This window comes from Marmota flaviventris, chromosome 10 (assembly GCF_047511675.1).
Source record: "Marmota flaviventris isolate mMarFla1 chromosome 10, mMarFla1.hap1, whole genome shotgun sequence".
Lineage (NCBI taxonomy): Eukaryota > Metazoa > Chordata > Mammalia > Rodentia > Sciuridae > Marmota > Marmota flaviventris.
The window spans coordinates 13,675,895-13,695,231 of record NC_092507.1 but is presented as its reverse complement, the minus strand read 5'-3'; the positions used below and the strand labels follow the sequence as shown (position 1 = coordinate 13,695,231).

General features: G+C 39.2%; 1 protein-coding gene across 7 annotated transcripts in view; it reads left to right on the top strand.

Annotated features, from left to right (window-relative positions):
• Ubr4 (ubiquitin protein ligase E3 component n-recognin 4) overlaps positions 1-19,337 on the top strand; it is a 127,425-nt gene that overhangs the window by 9,214 nt on the left and 98,874 nt on the right. For all 7 annotated transcript variants that reach the window (XM_071617413.1, XM_071617411.1, XM_071617412.1 and 4 more), the window contains exons 4-17: positions 417-546; positions 653-792; positions 2,183-2,285; positions 2,417-2,558; positions 2,889-3,013; positions 6,560-6,684; positions 7,706-7,765; positions 7,857-8,047; positions 10,439-10,538; positions 10,681-10,818; positions 11,499-11,616; positions 12,499-12,686; positions 13,825-13,984; positions 14,100-14,185. In XM_071617413.1, coding sequence (XP_071473514.1) covers positions 417-546; positions 653-792; positions 2,183-2,285; positions 2,417-2,558; positions 2,889-3,013; positions 6,560-6,684; positions 7,706-7,765; positions 7,857-8,047; positions 10,439-10,538; positions 10,681-10,818; positions 11,499-11,616; positions 12,499-12,686; positions 13,825-13,984; positions 14,100-14,185 — 1,806 coding nt within the window. The remainder of the gene's footprint in view (positions 1-416; positions 547-652; positions 793-2,182; positions 2,286-2,416; positions 2,559-2,888; positions 3,014-6,559; positions 6,685-7,705; positions 7,766-7,856; positions 8,048-10,438; positions 10,539-10,680; positions 10,819-11,498; positions 11,617-12,498; positions 12,687-13,824; positions 13,985-14,099; positions 14,186-19,337) is intronic.

The following is a 19,337-nucleotide window of genomic DNA, read 5'->3' as shown; positions in this document are numbered from 1 at the left end:
CAGGTAATAGAACATGAGTGAAATGTGCTGGTTGACAAGGTTGGAGGTGCCAATGAAAGGAACCAACTGTTATTTGGCTCTGTCTGATTATTGCCATGTAGAAATGGGGGCTCCAAGTGGTTATATCTTGTGAATTGTTGAGAGCTGTAAGAATTCTGGATTTGTATGTGAAACCTTCCATTTTAAAAAACTTAACCATAACTTCAAATTGGGAAAAAATAATTACTGTGAGAATAAGACAAATCTGCAGGCAAGGTAGTGTCTGAGGACCATCAGCTTTGCATCTCTGCTTTTTTTTTTCCTTCCCCCCAAATTGCAGTTCTTTATGTGAACGTAAATTTGGCCCTGTGCCAGTTGGAATTCCCAAAAAGAGTAGAATCTCCTGAAAGACATATTTGAATTTGTTTTCTTTTCAGAAACACTTGATTCTCCTAATCAAGGGCCTGTGCACTGGTTGTAGCCGACTAGATAGAACTGAAATTATCACATTTACAGCAATGATGAAATCTGCCAAGCTGCCACAAACAGTGAAGACACTTTCAGATGGTGCGTGTTCCTTCTCCAGACCTGGTTCACGGCCACCTCCTTGGCCAGCTTTGCCTTTTGGTGGCACTCTGCTGACCCTCCTTTTTTTGTTTTTGCTGTATTACAGTGGAAGATCAGAAAGAGCTGGCCTCACCAGTAAGCCCTGAGCTGAGGCAGAAGGAGGTACAGATGAATTTTTTGAACCAGCTGACCTCAGTTTTTAACCCTAGAACTGTAGCTTCACCGCCTATCAGTCCACAGGCTCTGGTGAGTTCCTTCAGCCAAATATCCTCATCTCTGGGATTTGGTAAGGTGGTAATACTGGAACAAAAATAACTATGTATTTTGTATTTGTGATATAAGGTGATAGTCACATACCACATATAACATTTTGGTCAAGGATGGACCATATGGTCCTGAGAAGTTATATCGTCTAGTGACCTCATAGCCATCTTAGTTTAAGTATACTCTGAGATTTTATACAATGACACAGTTGTCCAATGATACATTTTTTAGAATATTCCCTCTGTTAAGCCGTTGCATAACCGCACATGCCTACGGTAGAAATAAAAGAATACAAAACAATGAAAGTAAAATTCATGCCAATTGATTCTGTCTGCAGTTGTTATTATTTTTTTAAAAATATTTTTTAAATTGTAGTTGGACACAATGCCTTTATTTTTATATGATGCTGAGGATTGAACCCAGTGCTTTGCACGTGCTAGCCGAGCGCTCTACTGCTGAGCCACAACCCCAGCCCCAGTTATTACTATTTTGATGATCATTCTTCTAGGCATTTTTCTTTCTTTCTTTTTTTTTTTTTAATATTTATTTTTTAGTTTTAGGTGGACACAATATCTTTATTTTATTTATTTTTTATGTGGTGCTGAGGATCGAACCCAGTGCCTCACACATGCCAGGTGAGCGTGCTACCACTTGAACCACATCCCAAGCCCTTCTAGGCATTTTTCAATGCATAAAGACCATATAGAAGCTGGGTATAGTGGTTCATGCCCATAATCCTAGTGACTTGGGATGCTGAGGTGGGAGGATTGCTAGTTTGAGGCCAGGCTCAGTAACTTAGTGAGATACTCAGCAAGATCCTGTCTCAAAAAAAAAAAAAAAGAACCAGGAATGTGATAAAGTGCCCCTGGGTTTAGTCCCCAGGGCGGGGGAAGGACCATGTACAATTTTCTGTAAAAGGCATCACTCTAGCTGGGCATGTTGGTGCACACGTGTAATCCTAGCAATTTGGGAGGCTGAGGCAAGAGGATTGTAAGTTCAAGGCCAGCCTAAGCAACTTGGCAAGGCTTTAAAGAATTTGGTGAAATTCTGTTTCAAAATTTAAAAAAGTAAAATAAAAAGGGCTAGCAGTGTAACCAGTGACAAATTTTCTCTGGGCTCAATCCCCAGTAACCCCCCCCCCCCCCCCAAAAAAAAAAAAAAGGCATCACTCTGTGTTAGCTATAGAATAGATATTTTCCCCTCCTCTTGGGAAAGTATCTCTATTTTTTCCAATATTAGTGAGGAATTTCCCACCCTCATCATAAGAGAGTCTGAGTATCCCTAGAATTGCTGTTCAGTTTTCATTTTGTACAGCAAGGCAGATTGAGGTGAACAGGTGGTAGTGTCTTGATAGACCTGTGTTGTTTTTCAGGTGGAAGGAGAAACTGATGAGCAGTCATCCACAGATCAAGCCTCTGCAATCAAAACCAAGAATGTGTTTATAGCTCAGAATGTGGCTAGTCTTCAAGAGCTTGGTAAGACGTTTACTGCTGTTGGAAAATGATTTCTGTGCTTACAAAAACTCTTTAAGCATGCTTCTTCCATGTGGAGAAAACAGACATCAAACAGAGTCTTGTTTGTGAGGTTGTGCATTTTCATAATGCAGGTGGCTCAGAGAAGCTACTGCGTGTGTGTTTGAACCTGCCGTATTTCCTACGCTACATCAATCGGTTCCAGGATGCAGTATCAGCCAATTCCTTCTTTATCATGCCTGCAACGGTTGCAGATGCCACAGCTGTTCGTAATGGGTAAGGTGCTCCTCCAAGCTGTGCTTTACATTCTAATCAAAAGAGGTATACTTCTAGCCGGGTGCTGTGGCACACGCCTGTAATCCCAAAGGCTTGGGAGGCTGAGGCAGGAAGATTATGAGTTCAAAGCCAACCTCAGCAATGGTAAGGTGCTCAGGCTGAGTGCCCCTGTGTTCAATCCCTGGTACACCCCCCACCCCCCCAACAAAAGAGCTACTTGTTTCATTTTTATGGCATGCTATTTTTTTTTTTTTTTTAACCAAATTATAGAAGCAAGCAGTTCCAGGAGATTCCTTTGATCTTCTTTGATTTTTCTCTGTTATGTTCCAGTTTTCATTCACTGGTGATTGATGTAACTATGGCATTGGATGCTCTTTCTCTACCTGTGTTGGAACCTCTTAATCCTTGTCGTCTACAAGAAGTGACAGTCCTCAGCCTAAGTTGTCTATATGCAGGTGAGAAGTTATGATGTTTGGTCTTATTTTCTTAAACACAGATATACTTTCAGGAAACCGTGAGAATCCTGAGTACTTGTCCCCCTTAACTTATTTCTTCTCCTAGAGAATCTCTAATTTAGTCACATGTAGGTGAAATAAAATTTCAGTAGGAATCTTTGTAAAGGACCCTGTTTAACTGCTGGCATTGTGTTATATGCACATTCGATTTCATAGTATGTGTAGATATTAAGTATCTACTGCATGAAGAACAAAATGACAAGGACTTTGGAGATATCAAGATGAATAATATATCATCCTTGCCTATAAGGATTCTATACCTGAGATTTATAGAATATAAATCTCAAGGGAGATTGAATCTTGCTGTGGGACCAGGTTTGAAGGAGACTGGGACAGAAGGTATCTGTTTATGTTGATAAATGTGAAGAATGTTATTTATGTTTCCATAAAATCCCTTCTTCCTGTTGACCATGGTGTCTTGGAAGCAGGGCCTGACAGCTCGTGTTTATTCTTTGAAGTTAATGTTAAAGTGACTTTTTAACTCAAATCACTGATCCTTGGTTTTAAGTCTTGGACATACCATAGCTCTGGTATGTCTTTGAAGGTATAGCAATTTCAGAAATTCACTTGGTTCTGCAGGTGAGGGTTTGTGCAGAAAGTCTTGGAAAATAGACCTGGGGAACATCAAGAAATTGCTGAGGTCGGTTCATCTCCCTACCTACTTTTTTTTTTTTTTTTTTGGTAGTACCCAGGCTTGAACCCAGGGGCATTTAACCACTGAGTCACTGCCACAGCCCTTTTTTAAAATTTTTCATTTTGAGACAGGACCTCCCTAAGTTGCTTAGGGCCTTGCTAAATTGCTGAGGCTGGCTTTAAACTTGTGATCCTCCTTCCTTGGCCTCCCGAATTGCTGGGATTGTAGGTATGAATCACTGCTCTCTGCCCCATCTCCCCACATTCTTTGAACAGCTTTAGTTAGAGCATCTTTGTTCAAATAGAAACATAAAGATAAAAGCATCTGTGTTTTAGAGGGTATTATTTTTTTTTTATGTCAATGAAAGAGGTGAGGAGAAATTGCTATGGAATTTTAGAAGTAGTAGAATTTGTTTTAGTTGATGAAGGCAGTCTCCAAGGAGTTCTGATATTGTTTCTTAAAAGACAGATAGGGGCTAGGGTTGTGGCTCAGTGGCAGAGTGCTTGCCCAGCGTGTGCAAGGCACAGGGTTTGATTCTCAGCACTGCATATAAATGAATAAAACAAAGGTCCATTGATAACTAAAAAAACAAAAAAAAAATTTTAAAAAGAAGACAGATAGGATTTCACCTTGGCTACGCCTAGGCAGAGGCAAAACAGGACCGAAAGAATTCTGGAATTTGGGAGAACATATTGCATTGCATGCATGTGTGTAAGTCTGTGGATTTTGTGGGTACTGGTGGGGGTTGTATAGATGGACTAAAAGGAGGCTCATGTAAAAACGCAGACTAAGTCATTTGGACCATATCCTATAGATAGTAGACAACAGGTTCTGGAGTGTGTGAGCCTATGAGTTATATTTTATAGGAAGAACATTTAGACAGTGGAGTACTGGATATTTTGGTCTGGGGAAGTATTGGAGGCAGGAAGATGGATTAGGAGGAATTTGCAGTTCATTTAGGCAAGACACATTTAGGGCCTGAGCTAAAGAAGTAGCCTTAAGAATAGAAAGCTAAAGAGGCGTGTGAGATTTGATCTTATATTTAATTTGAGGTTTATTAATTTAGATTTTCAGTGAATTTCTTGATTATCACATGGATCTCAATACATTTAGTCAATACGTAACTAAAATTGATAAGGATTAAAGCTTTCTTTTTTTTTGGTATTAGAAATTGAACCCCAGAGGCACTTTACCACTGAGCCACATCCCCAGTCCTTTTTTCCCCCCTGGCTGAACACGGTGTAGAGTCACACCAGTAGTGTAATCATATGTGTATATAGGGCCCAGTCCGTTTTATTTTTTGAGATGGGGTCTCAAACTTCTAACTTGTAATTCTCCTGTCTTAGTCTCCTGAGTCATTGGGATTATTGGCAGTGAGCCACTGCGTCCAGCAGTGACAAGTTTCTTAAAAATTCATGGTTGGATTATATATCTCAGATTTAGTTTATTATTGAAAATTGATCCTTTGGGATTGATTTAAGGAGAGAGATTTAGCTTGGATGCTTTTGAGAAATACCATGTAAAGCTCAAGGTTTTTTTTGTTCATAATCTTAAATTTTTTTAATTTATATATTTTTAGTTATAGATGAACACAATACCTTGTATTTTATTTATTTTTATGTGGTGCTGAGGATTGAACCCAGGGTCTCACATATGCTAGCCAATCGGTCTAACACTGAGCCCCAAGCTCCAAATCTTAAATTAAATTTTTTTTTTTCATTAAAAAAGTTACCCAGATTTTAGCTGGGTGTGTTAATTAATACTTGTTTGTAGTCACAGCTATTTGGGAGACTGAGGGTAGGAGGATCACTTGAGTTCAGGAATTTAAGGCTAGTCTACGCAATATAGCAAGATCCTGTCTCAAAAATAAAAACAGGTGTAAGAAAGAAAAGTCAGATTTTGTTTAAAGTACTTTTAGTTAACGGAAAACTTGAATAGATTATATGGAGTTCTCATATACCTCCTTTCACCTTGCATAGTTTCCCCTGTTAACATCTGAAATAAGTATGATAGATTTGTTATCATTAATGAATCAGTTTGACACAGTGTAAGTAAAGTCTTTAGTCCTGTAGGGTTCCCTGTTTGTGTTGTGTAGTTCTATGGCTTTTGACAAATTTATAATGTTAATGTATCCATCATTATCATATCATACAGAGTAGTTTCACTGTTCAGAATATCCCCTGTGCTTCACCTATTTAACTCTTACCCTCTTTTCCAGTCCTTGGTAGCCATTGACCTTTTTATCATTTCTGTTGTATGTCCTTTCTCAGAGTGGCATGTAGTCAAAATCGTACAGTATGTAGCCTTTTCATACTGGCTTCTTTTACTTGATAAAATGCATTTAAGGTTCCTTCATGTCTTTTCTGGTTTAATAGCTCATCTTTTTTTGTTGTTGACTTATGTTCTATTGTATGGATGCAGCACAGTTTGTTTATCATTCCCCCATTGATGGACATCTTGTTTGCTTCCATTTGTAGGTAGTTATGAGTACAGCTGCAATGTGCAGGGTTTTTTTGTGTGTGTGTGTGTTGGCGGGGTGCAAGTTTTCTGTTTATTTGGGTAAATAGGAGTGTGATCGTTGGATTATATGGTGTGACTATGTTTATTATGGTCTTGCCCTTATGGAGTTTCTTTTTTTTTTAATATTAATTTTTTAGTTTAGACAAATGCAATATCTTTATTTTTATTTTTATGTGGTGCTGAGGATCGAACCCAGTGCCTCACACACGGTAGGCGAGCACTCTACATCTAAACCATGACCCCCGCCCATGGAGTTTATTTTCAATACTCATTCATGGAATTGAGATACGTTTTATCTTTCAGTTTTGGAATCTCTGCTTGTTCTTTTTCAGGTGTGAGTGTGGCAACCTGTATGGCCATCCTTCATGTGGGTAGTGCCCAGCAAGTACGGACAGGGTCCACAAGCTCCAAAGAAGACGACTATGAAAGTGATGCAGCTACAATTGTCCAGAAATGTGTAAGCCAAGCTTTGGGTATAGGGAATCCTGATCATTCAGATGAGGGGCATGCCAGTTCCTTTTCCTCAACAGGGACAAGGGTTAAGATATTCTCTATATTCCTTTCCTTGTGTAGTAGGTCTAAGGCTGATTTCCTTGGCATATTGGTTTGCAAAGATGTGTCCCTTTGTTGGCTCTTTAGGAAACATGCAACTTTGTGGTAGTAGTGGGCTTTATGAAAGATTATTCATTCATTCAGCAAATCATTTGTGGGCCTATTAGGTGTTCATATACTTTCTTTTCTTTTTTCTTTTCTGGTACTGAGGATTGAACTCAAGGATGCTCTGCCACTGAGCTACATCCCCAGTTGTTTTTCTTTTTTATCTTGAGACAGGATCTACATTGATGAGGCCAGCCTCAAACATACGATCTTCCTGCCTCAGCCTCCTGAGTTAGTAGAGGCACACAATAAATGAGATGCTTTCAGATAGTGATAATTGCATACAAGGAATGAATGGTGATCGAAAGCCATCTGATGCAGGCTTGGTGTGCTACTTTAGATTGGATGGAGGGAATACCCCTGAGAAAGAAATGTTAAAAAAAAAAAAAAAAATAGATAAACTAAATGTAAGGCTAGGTGTGGTGGCACACGCCTGTAATCTCAGCGGCTGAAGAGGCTGAGGCAGGAGGATGGTGAGTTCAAAGCCAGCCTCAGCAATGGTGAGGCGCTAAGCAACTCAGAGAGACCCTATCTCTAAATAAAATACAAAATAGGGCTGGGGATGTGGCTCAGTGCCCTGAGTTCAATCTGGTATCTGCCTGCTCCCGCCAAAAATAAAAAAAAAGCAAAAAACTAAATGTAAATTGGGCTTCAGCTCCATGTGAAAATCAAGCAATGTATGGTGGGATAATTTAATTGAAAAATAGCCTGTGGATATTTAACTCTTCAAGTTAAATTAATTAAGGTTAAGATTTGGTATCTATAATGAAATATGTCACCTTGCTGAGATTTTTTTTGTGTGTGTGTTTGATACTGAACAGCTTGAAATCTATGACATGATTGGGCAAGCGATAAGCAATTCCCGCCGGGCTGGTGGTGAGGTAAGAAAGCATGTCTCTACTGGGTTCCTATCTTATAGTCTATAAGGTATGAATTCTTCTCCATGTTCATGTTTTGTGCCTTCTTTAACAGCACTACCAGAACTTCCAGTTGCTGGGCGCATGGTGTTTGTTGAACAGCCTTTTCCTTATACTGAACCTCAGTCCTACTGCATTGGCTGATAAGGGGAAAGAGAAAGACCCGCTGGCTGCCCTCCGAGTCAGAGACATCCTTTCTCGTACAAAAGAAGGAGTAGGCTCTCCCAAACTGGGGCCTGGCAAAGGGTATGTGTCTGTTCCTGTGACTGCCACTCCTGTTATGCTATCTCACTGGTTGAGGGGCTGCTCTAACTTCTCTCCTCTCTGAATTAGAGTGTGTGTGTGTTGGAATTGAGCCCAGAGCCTTGCACATACCAATCACATGCTCTACCACTGAGGTGCACTCGCAGCCTCTCCTAACCTTTCCAACAGAAAGATGCAACTTCCTACATGGTTTGAATTTAACAATAAAGATAAAGCTCGTGGTCCACTAGCTCTGCATTATAGCTGTGTGATTTTGGATAAGTCACTGGTTTTCTTTGACCCTGTTTTCTTATGTCAGATGGAGAAATATCTGTAATGTGTATTTTAGAATTATTTTCAAGTTCAACTGAAAAAAAAAAGTGCTTGTGTTGTAAAATGGCTCTCTTGACTTAGAGTGAGTGTTCAATCACCTGTTTGTTTAACCTGTGGGGTGAGGATGTCGTCGGCTCATGCTGGAATGCTTCCTGGAACATTTGTCACTGTTGCCACCCTTCCATGAAAGGAGGAGATATGACTCATGTGCTGTTCAAAATTTAGTTTTTAAGCGCAGGCATTTCTGGATTTGATGTATTCTTTTAGTGCCTACCATGTACTCAGCTCTACTATACAGAGTTTGGAGGATATAGCACTTAAACAAGCAGTGCCTTTACCTTTATGACATTTGTTTTCTAACTGGAGAAACAGTGAACAAATATACCATTAAGTACCTTGTAAAGTGTCATATGTAAGTGTTGTGGAGGGAAAGAAGCCAGAGTAGGGATTAATGAATGACTGTTCTTTTAATTGAGATGGAACTGGAAAGGACTCTGAAGATGGTACATGGAGACCATATATGAAGTGACAGGGTTCAGTTGTTCAGTTTCCAGGCAGAGGTGTGATTGGCAATTTTGAGGATCACAAGGTCATTGTGACTAGATTGGAGAAATTAACTCAAGAAAGTGGTAGAAAATTACTTCACAGAGATTGCCAGTGGCCAAATAATATAGGGACAAGTGCTGTCTGAGGGGTTTCATCAGGAGAGATGTGACCTGATTTATTGGTGATCTGAGGACCTAGCTGCTGTGTGAAGATGAGACTTCAAGAGCATAGAAGGAAGGAGAACTGCAGGAAGCTAGTTATTATTCTATGTGATTTGTTAATGATGGGCAGTATTTTACTAAGTAATTATATCAAATTGGTAATTGACTAATTTCCTTAGTGATTTATACTTAGATTGTGCCAGATTTATTGTTCTGATAATTTTCCCCCCCTTTTTTAAGTATTAGGCATTGAACCCAAGGGCTCTCTTACCATTGAGCTATACCCACAGTCCTTTTTCTTTGAGACAGTATCTTCCTAAATTGCCAAGGCTGGCATTGAGTTTGTGATTCATCTGCCTCAGTTTCCCGAGTTGCTGGGATTATAGTCATGAGCCACCATGCCCAGGAATAAATCATGCTTCTTGGTAAACCTCCTGAAATGTAAATCTTTTTTGGTGGTGCTGGGATTGAACCCAGGGCCTTGTGCATGCAAGGCAAGCATTCTACCAACTGAGCTATATCCCCAGCCCCTGAAATGTAAGTTTTTGGGAACTTGTTTGTCTCCTTGGAATTAAATTCTTAGAAGTTCAATTGTGATGATAAAGGACACAAATATTTTAAATTTTAAAATATTTTGCCAAAAAAAAAAAAAAAAAAAAAATTAGGGAGCCGCGATCTGGAGGGAAAAGAAAAAAAAAAATGTTTATATCTTTGATTACTAGTGTGGTTTTCTTTCTTTTCACTGATTTATTGGTCATTTGGGTTTCTTTTGTATACTGCCTTATGTCCTTTGCTTCAGTTTTCCTCTTTGGTTTTCTCTTTTTTTTCTTATTAATTTACATGGGTTGTTGTATATTTGATAAGTAAACCCTTTGTCATGTGAACATTTTGGGCATATAGAAGGTTTTATTCAAATGTTATATAAAACTTTTTATTCTCTTTGGTTTGTTCCCAGATATTTTACATAAGTTGGTAATTTTAATCTTTTTCTTCCAAAAAAGAAGGATTCTTTAAAAGTCCAGTTAACACTTAAATGTTGGTATTTTTATATGAACATCATGGCTTTGAATTGGGAGTTTAAATTCCAAAAATCTATGGATTTGAGTTTCTTCTAGTCCAGGAATTCTTGCCATCATGCCTGCAGATCCTTTTGCAGTCCATGGATGGGCTTCAAGAGACTGTGTTTCTGTTTAAATGCCATTTTTTTTGTGTATGTACAATTTTTTGGAGTGTGGGGGAGGTCCATAGAGCCTCCAAGGGATCTAAGATCCCAGAATGACAAGATATACCATTTTAGAGACTGTAATTGATTGTTAATTATGTAAAGGTTGTGTTTTGATTTTTCTTTGTGTAGGCATCAGGGATTTGGAGTACTGTCAGTGATATTGGCAAACCATGCCATCAAGCTGTTAACATCTCTATTTCAAGACCTGCAAGTGGAGGCTCTTTATAAGGTGAGGAGGTTATTCTCTTAGAATCAGCATATCAAGTGCTAGATCCACTTTGGGGTCAGCTAGCTTGATCTATTAACACAGGTTATTATTTTTTTCTGGCTAAGTCATATCATTAATTTCCCTTTGATATTGATATTTTCAGGGTTGGGATACAGATGGTCCCCCTGCTGTCTTGAACATTATGGCCCAGAGCTCTTCCATACAAAGGATTCAGCGGCTCATTGACTCTGTCCCACTGACGAACCTGCTCTTGACATTGCTCTCAACTTCTTACAGAAAGGTGAGTGGAAATCGAACCATTGCTATTTTGAAAGAACTCATATACCCTTCTCAAAATGAATAAGATTCACTCTACACTATCATCTATAAAAACCCAAATTTGTGGTAATAGTTTTGAAAAGGAGAGGATTTTTTTTTTTTTTTTTGGTACCACAGATTGAACCCAGAGGCTCTTTACCACTTAGCTGCCCTGTTTTTATATTTCTTATTTTGAGACAGAGTCTTGCTAAGAGGCTGAGGCTGGTCTTGAACTTGTGGTCTTTCCTCCTCAGCCTCCCAGGTCACTGAGATTACAGGCGTGTGCTATGCCTAACTTCAACTTAACTTTATGTAATTTAATTAGACCATATCTGTTATTGCCACCAACTGTCCCTTGAGGTCCCACCATTTGCATGGGCGCTGTAGCTACAGAAATACCTATTTGCCAAATACAAGCTGTTCCCCACATCTTTTCCTTCTTAGAACATCTATTCATCAGTCAACTAAGCCATGTGAGAGTGGAGACCACATATTCCCTAACATTACTGGGCATGATCCTCAGAGCAGGAACAGACCAGAAAGTCTAATACTCTTGGATTAAAAAAAAATGACATATGGAGAAAACGCTTCATGTGGTGAATTAGATTAAGTAGAATGGCCCTGTTTTTGTAATTGCCAATTACGGAAATCTCGTCGTTCTAGGCATGTGTCCTGCAGCGGCAGAGGAAGGGTTCCATGAGCAGTGATGCCAGCGCCTCCACCGACTCCAACACCTACTATGAGGATGACTTCAGTAGCACAGAGGAGGACAGCAGCCAAGGTACAGGCCTCTCCTTTTCTCTCCCAGTTTAGTTACAGAGTGCAGCAGATTACATAGTTCCTTGATTACCATTTTGTTTTCACTTGCCTGGTTTGAACCTTGCTTTTATGTGCTATCAAAGATGACATGATATTTAATAAGAGCAAGTTGAGCATTGAAGAATGAATGAGGAATGCTACTTTCAGCTAAGCTCACATTGTGCCTTTTCCGCCAAAATCTGTGTTGACCCCTGTTGTGTGACCTCTGCTTATAGCTTTCTTAGTGCAACTCTAAATGTCACATCTGAGGTACTTGGTTTGGCTGTTGTTCATAGGTTTGTAGTGGGGCAATTCAGGGGAGGAACTGGAGAGTCTGATGTACAACAGGCCTGATAGTCCCTTCTGCCTTGCTCTCCACCGCTAAGTCTATGAGAGCAGTGGGAGATATCGAGAGAGGTGTGATTCTTATTTTAGGGTTTACATTTGAAAAGACAAATATAAATTTCCTCTTGTAAAATATTTGACTTGTTATCAGTAAAATAAAGCAAAATTGGGACTGGAGTTGTATGTAGCTCAGTGGAAGAGTGCTTGCCTAGCATGTGTGAGGCACTGGCTTTGATTCTCAGCACCACATATAAATAAATAAAAAATAAAGGTCCATCACAACTAAAAAATATTTTTTTAAAAAAATCAAAATTATTTCTCCTTGTTGGGCTCCTTTTAAAAAATTTAATGTTATTGAGATATAACTTACATACTATAAAATACTCTCATTTTATGTATACCTTTAGAGAAGTTTTGACAAATTTATGTACTTTGTAGCCACTTCTATGATCAGGATATCCTTGTGATTTTTGATTTAGAAGAAAAATGTTTTTTTGTTGCTTTCTCTTTCTCTATTCAGATGATGACAGTGAACCTATTTTGGGCCAGTGGTTTGAGGAGACCATCTCCCCCAGTAAAGAAAAAGTGGCACCTCCACCCCCTCCCCCACCCCCTCCACTGGAGAGCTCTCCTAGAGTTAAAAGCCCCAGTAAGCAGGCCCCTGGTGAGAAGGGCAATATTTTGGCTAGTCGCAAAGATCCTGAGTTGGTAAGAGTGGATTTTTGAGGTTTAGTGGGAGGGGATTTGAGTGGAATGACTGTGATAATCAGATCATTTGAACTAAAAAAACATAGGTTAGATGACTAGCATTTAAATATAGTTTTGCTTAGAATTTATGTGTATTAATTATGTTTCATTAAATAATTTGTACTTCTGGTATTGTTTCTCTGATGGATAGTTATTAGCACAGCCTGTAGAATAGACAGAACTGGGTTTGAATCCTTCTACCACTCAGTGACTCCAGGCAAGAATCTGAACTACTTCAAGCTTTAAAACATTTTGTTACCTGTAATCCCAGTGGCTTTGGAGGCTGAGGCAGGAGGATCGTGAGTTCAAAGCCAGCCTCAGCAACTTAATGTGGCCCTAAGCAATTCAATGAGACCCTGTCTCTAAATAAAATATAAAAAAAACGGTCTAGGGATATGGCTCAGTGTTTAAGTGCCTCTGGGTTCAATCCCTGGTACCAAAAAAAAAAAAAAATTTTTTTTGTCTCCTTATATGGGAATGATTGTACCTGCCTCTAAGTATGTTGGGGGAAAATATTTGAAAAACCTTTAGCATAGGTCTGACATATGTACTTTGTAAATATTGGTTTAGCCAGTATTTCTTGATTATCTACTATATGTCAGCCCTGTTCTGATAATTTGTCAGTGACTTAGATACAGTTCTTAGTTTCATACAGTTTACACACTATTTAAGGTTATGAACATAAATATTTATTCAGTAATTGAAATTAATTTTAATAGAGAAGTAAAGAGTCAGAAATTTTACATATGTGTAATAATCATTAGTATAGGTTTCAGAATTCACTCTATCAATAATTTCTAGAGCTGGACAAAGGCCCTTCAAGAAAAAAAGGAAATGCGTTAGTAGTTGGAAATCCTGTATCTTTATAGAATATATTCTGAAGTCTGTTGTATTACATTAGCATACTATTTTATGTAGTTGGTGGAATTACATAGGAAAGAGTCTCATAAATAAACTTAGGAAGTAGTTTAAAATCTGATTCTTTAGTTCATTGTGTTTATTGCATGAGACCTATGGGCATATTTCCTTTTTATATTCAGGGTTTGTAAGAACTCAGGGCTTATGATCCTGATAATGAATGGTTTTGTGTTCCTTTTAGTTCTTAGGTCTGGCTTCCAACATTTTGAACTTCATTACCTCTTCCATGTTGAACTCTCGGAACAATTTCATCCGAAACTATTTGAGTGTGTCTCTTTCAGAACACCATATGGCCACTCTGGCTAGTATCATCAAGGAGGTGGACAAAGATGGACTGAAGGGTTAGTAGGCAGATTCTATGCTGGGCGGAGTTTTATTGTGGAGTTTGGCTGTTGGCAGGGTGTTTGTGATACATCACATAGCTGCTTGAGTAACTGGCTTCCCATCTTTCTTAAGGTTCATCAGATGAAGAGTTTGCTGCTGCTCTCTATCACTTCAACCACTCTCTGGTGACTTCTGACCTTCAGTCTCCCAACCTGCAGGTTTGTGTGCACTGTGGCTTGTGAGGCCAGGCGCTCTTTACACCGGCTCCTATGGGATACAGTTGTTCCCATTGTTAAAGAATGTTTTGTCCTTGAATTACCCTGCTGGAAAGAGCACTGGGAGATTATTCTATTATGTTTCCTGTGCCTTATATAGGACCATTTCCAGAAAAAGAAAATGTATCCTTTCCCTCCAAATGAGTAAGCTTAAAGAAAAGTGAAAACAATAAAAACAAACCCCTAATGATTATGCCTATAGAAAAGCAGACAAAATATACAAGAAGGCCATTTATAAAAAAAGAAATATAAATGACCAAGAAACATAGGGAAAAAATATTATAATTAGTAATGGGATAAATACAAATTAAAATGCATTTTAAAAGATCAGTCAAATATAGGAGGTAGATGTTCTCAAATACACTTATTTGCAAAATCATTACTGTGAAGTTTTAATCTTATAGTTCTGTCTCCACTGAGGTTGCTGATGTTTTGAATCTTAAATCTCAAGCTTCTCATTTTCCTAAATCCATATATGTCTATATTCCTTAAATTAAAAAAAAAAAATTGTTTTTAACTTTATAGCAAGTGACGGCATGCTCTATGCAATCTTTTCTCAATATTATATAGTATTGCATTGCCAGGATTCACCTGTATTGTTGTATATTTCTATAGTTTTTGTTTGAACTGCTGTATGATTTTCTATTGTTTGTGACTGTACCAGCTTTTTCCTCTCCTATCCTGCCGCAGTCTGGCTGGGCACAATCAGGAGCCACTTGTCAAAAGAAACTAACTTTATTTTTAGAACCACACACCAAACCACACAGCTCCTCAGGAAAAACCCTCAGAGCCCAGCTGCCACCACCAGCTTTCCACAAGCCTCTCTCTCCCACACCAGCTTCTCTCCACCTCCCACAATCCTCCTGCTCTTGAGGCCGATTGGCTGGGTCACGTGGGCGGAGCCAAAAAAGTCCCCCAGTGAGCAGCTCCGTGGTCTGAAAGGGCAGGGAAACAGCCCAATGAGCATCACCGCAGAGGAGCCAATCAGCTAGATGTTGCTGGGGCCGCTGTGAGCCAATCATCAGCCAGAAGTTTGCTGGCAGCTGGAAGTTTGCTGGGGCCCCTTCGGCTGTGGCTCTCAACACTATCCTCTTCCACTAAAGTTCGTTTGAATTATGTCTGGGTTTTATTGCTACTCTTGCTGTTGCTACAATTTTTCTTATATAAAGATCCCGTATTATATATAGGGACAGTGATTCTTTCGGGAATATAATTAGGAGCACAATTGCCAGGTTATACAAGGTATGACCATCAGCACACAAGACCCAAGACAAGTTCTCTAATGTAGCTGCAACTGTTTTTACTACCATCAGTGATATATGAAATCATGTGGTTTCACATTTTTTCCCCAACATTTTGATGATAATTTTCTTAGTATAGTCAGAGTCTATAAGGATTCCTGGACACGCTTATTGAAAATGCAGATCCAGGGCTGGGTGTGCAGCTCAGTAGTGGAGTGCTTGCCTTAGCATGTGCAAGACAAGACCTAGGGTTCAATCTCTAGTGCCTTAAAATACAAAAATAATGCAGATTCTTAGTTAACCTATACCCGCCTCTCTCAGTAGAATTTAATTAGGTCGGTCTCCAATTATGTGTCCTGAGTGTATTTTGAAAAATGTTGCTCTTAGGATTATTGAAGGAGATTCTCAGAATCAAGATAAAATTTAAGAACCTGTCATTTGTTCTGAAAGGGACAATATCCAGGAAGCTTTATTTTGAGCCATTTCTTAATATATTTTGTTATTTAAAAATGTGGTTATGTGGGCTGTGGGCATGGCTCAATGGTCTAGTGGTAAAGTGTTTGCGTGGTTGCACCTGTAGCACAGGTGGGGAGGGTTACTTATACTTACTTTAAATGAAAATTTATTATTTATTATTAAAAATAATTTTTTAGTGGTTGTAGATGGACAGAATGCCTTTATTATATTTGTTTTTTTATTTATTTTTAATATTTATTTATTTTAAGCTGTAGTTGAACACAACATCTTTATTTTATTTATTTATGTGGTGCTGAGGATCGAACCCAGAGCCTCGAATGTTCGAGGCGAGTGCTCTACCGCTGAGCCACAACCCCAGCCCTATTTGTTTATTTTTTATGTGGTGCTGACAACATCGAACCCAGTGATCACACATGCTAGGCAAATGCTCTGCTGCTGAGCTACAGCCCCATCCCCTAAATGAAAAATTTATGTTGGCAGGAAACAAATTGAGTTGAGAGGTTGTTGACCTAAGACAAAGGAAATACTTCAGTTAGCATACAGCCCACAGTGTCCTCCTAGACATACAGGTGCACTTCCAAAGTTAGTAGCTCCTTTCCTAGATCAGGTTTATTTAGGGAAGTTTCAAAGTTCACAGATGTAATCTTTGCCTGCCTAAACTTGCCCAAAGAATAGGGAAGAAATATTTTTCTCTAGAGGAGTTCTTAAGATTCCTGTAATGACATTATCCTGTTGTCATTTTAAAAATAACTACAGGCCTTGTGTGGACATGCAGTCTGGTTGCCCCAACTACTTACATTATGGCAAAGGAAATCGTCAAATCTCCCTTTTCATTCCATCTCCAAACATGGGACTTCAGGTTCTTCCCCCAGGCTTCTTTTCTGTGATGGAAGAAAGTGAAGGATAATTGGTTTAATCTATCTGCTGTTGAATTCCTTTCCTACTTAGATATTATTTCTTTCTTTTTCTTTTTTTAAGTATTTTTTTTTAGTTGTTGGTGGACCTTTATTTTATTTGCTTATTTTTATGTGGTGCTGGAATCGAATATAGTGACTCACGATACAAGGCAAGCACTCTATTGCTGAGCTACAACTCCCGCCCCTGGGTGTTATTTCTTTAGAGTAATGTGAAACACATCTTTACTCAGGTGCCTGACTTCCGTGGCAAGACAGTACACACAGCATCCTTCAAGGAAACTGAAAATGTACCCAATCTGTGAGAGTAAATGTAAAGAAGTTAAGTCTTAAACTTGGTCTTTGGCTGTCAGGACATTAAAGGAGTCTGATTCTGACTGCGAAAGACCAGTTAAGTTACTCACTAATTAGAAAAGAAATTAAAACTAGTGGTGTTTGAATATCTTTGAAGGTAGACTTTCTGCTGAAAGTTTGTGGGAGAACATTTACTTGTTCTTATTGTACATTTTTCTAATCAAGCAGTCTGGTAAGCTAGCCAGAGTACTCTTTGGGATTGCTAGATTGTAGGATGTCCTTTGTTGGAAGGCTGTCTTCCTAGATTCTTCTTCTTTTTATGTTGGTACTAGGGATTTAACCCAGTGTACTTCAGTACTAAGCTACATCCTCAGCCCTTTTATTTTTTATGTTTTAATTTTTTTGGTAGTGAGGATTGAACCCAGGGGTGCTTAACCACTAAGCCATATCACCAGCCCTTGCTGAGTGCCTTGCTAAGTTGCTGAAGCTGGCTTTGAATTTATGATCCTCCTGCCTCAGCCTTCTGAGCTGCTAGGATTACAGGCGTGCGCCACCGCACCTGGTTTATTTTTTATTTTGAGACAGGGTCTCACTAAGTTGATAAGGGCCTCATTAAATTGCTGAGGCCGGCCTTAAACTTGCAATCCTCCAGCCTCAGCCTCCTAAGCCTCTGGGATAACCAGTGTGTGCCACTGCACCCAGCCCTAGACTCTTTTTTTCTTTTTTTTGGGTGTGGTACTGGGGATTGAAATCAGAGGCACACAACCACTGAGCTACATCCACAGACCTATTTTGTATTTTATTTAGAGACAGGGTCTCACTGAGTTTACTCTTTCTTTAATAAGTATTTATTAGCACTTTCTTTAATAAGTATTTATTAGCACTCTCAAGGAACAAAGTACCTTGCTAAGTGCTGTGAGATAATCAAAGGCCAAACAAACCCTGTTGTCTAGGAATACAATGTGGTAGGTGCACAGATCAACAATTTAATACAGTCTGTAGAATGTCAAGGTGGAGGAAGTGGAGTGGGTGTTGAATGAAGAGGGAGAATGCCTTGGTGAGGGGTTCTGTGGGAGTGGGAAGGCAGTACTTCAGAGCAGCTGAAGTAGCAGAATGGATGTTGTTATAATGCCCCACAGGAAATGGAAGGGTGCTAGCAGGGCTCAGAAACTTCATGATGTAATGTGGTTCATTTTGGTAAGAAAGGATACAAAATAGATTAGGCCAAATTTTAAGGAGTCTTGAATTCCCTAAAGGAAGTGAAATAGTGGAGAGCCACTGGAGTATGTTTTTGTAAGATTAGTGTGGTAGTAGAATGAATATTGGGGAAAATGGAGGCCCAGAGCTTTAGTGATAAGTGTTTAAAACAGTGCCTGGCAGGGTCAGGATGTAGCTCAGTGGTAGAGTGCCTCTGGGTTCAGTCCCTAGTACTTGTGGGGGAAAAATGCCTGGCTTAAAACAACACAAGTAGCACTTCACACCCAGCAGGTTGGCTACTTTAAAAAACAAAACAAACAAACCCAGAAAATAAGTGTTGGTAAGGCTGTGGAAAAAGTGGAATCCTTGTACATTGCCAATAGGGATGTAAAATGATGTAGTTGTTGTGGAAAATGGAATGGCAATTCCACAAAAAATTACAGATAGAATTACCAAATGGACTGTGCATGTTACTCAGTATACTAGAGTGCTTGCCTATCACTCACTAGGTTCCCCCCAGTACTGAAAAAAAAAAAAAAAAAAAATTACCATATGACCCAGTTGTTCCACTTACATACCCCCAAAGAAATGAATGTTCAAATATACCTCATGTTCAAAACAGTATCATTCACCATAGCCCAAAGAGGGAAGCAACCAGTGGCCATCAAAATTTAACGGATAAAAGTTGTTACAGTGAATATTTTTCAGACTTAAAAAGGAAGGAGATACGGGCACATGCTGTAGTGTGGAAGAACCTTGAAGACATTATGCTAAGTGAAACGAAGCAGTTAGAAAAGGGCCAAATATGTGGTTCCACTCATAGCAGTCTGGTTTCTAGGGGCAGGAAGTGGAAGGGCGGGTACCAGGGGCTGATGGGAGGGTGGGAAATGAGTGTCTAGTGGGGCAGAGATCCAGTTGAAGTTGAAAATTTGATCTAGAGATGGATAGATCTAGAGATGTAGGTTGCATAAT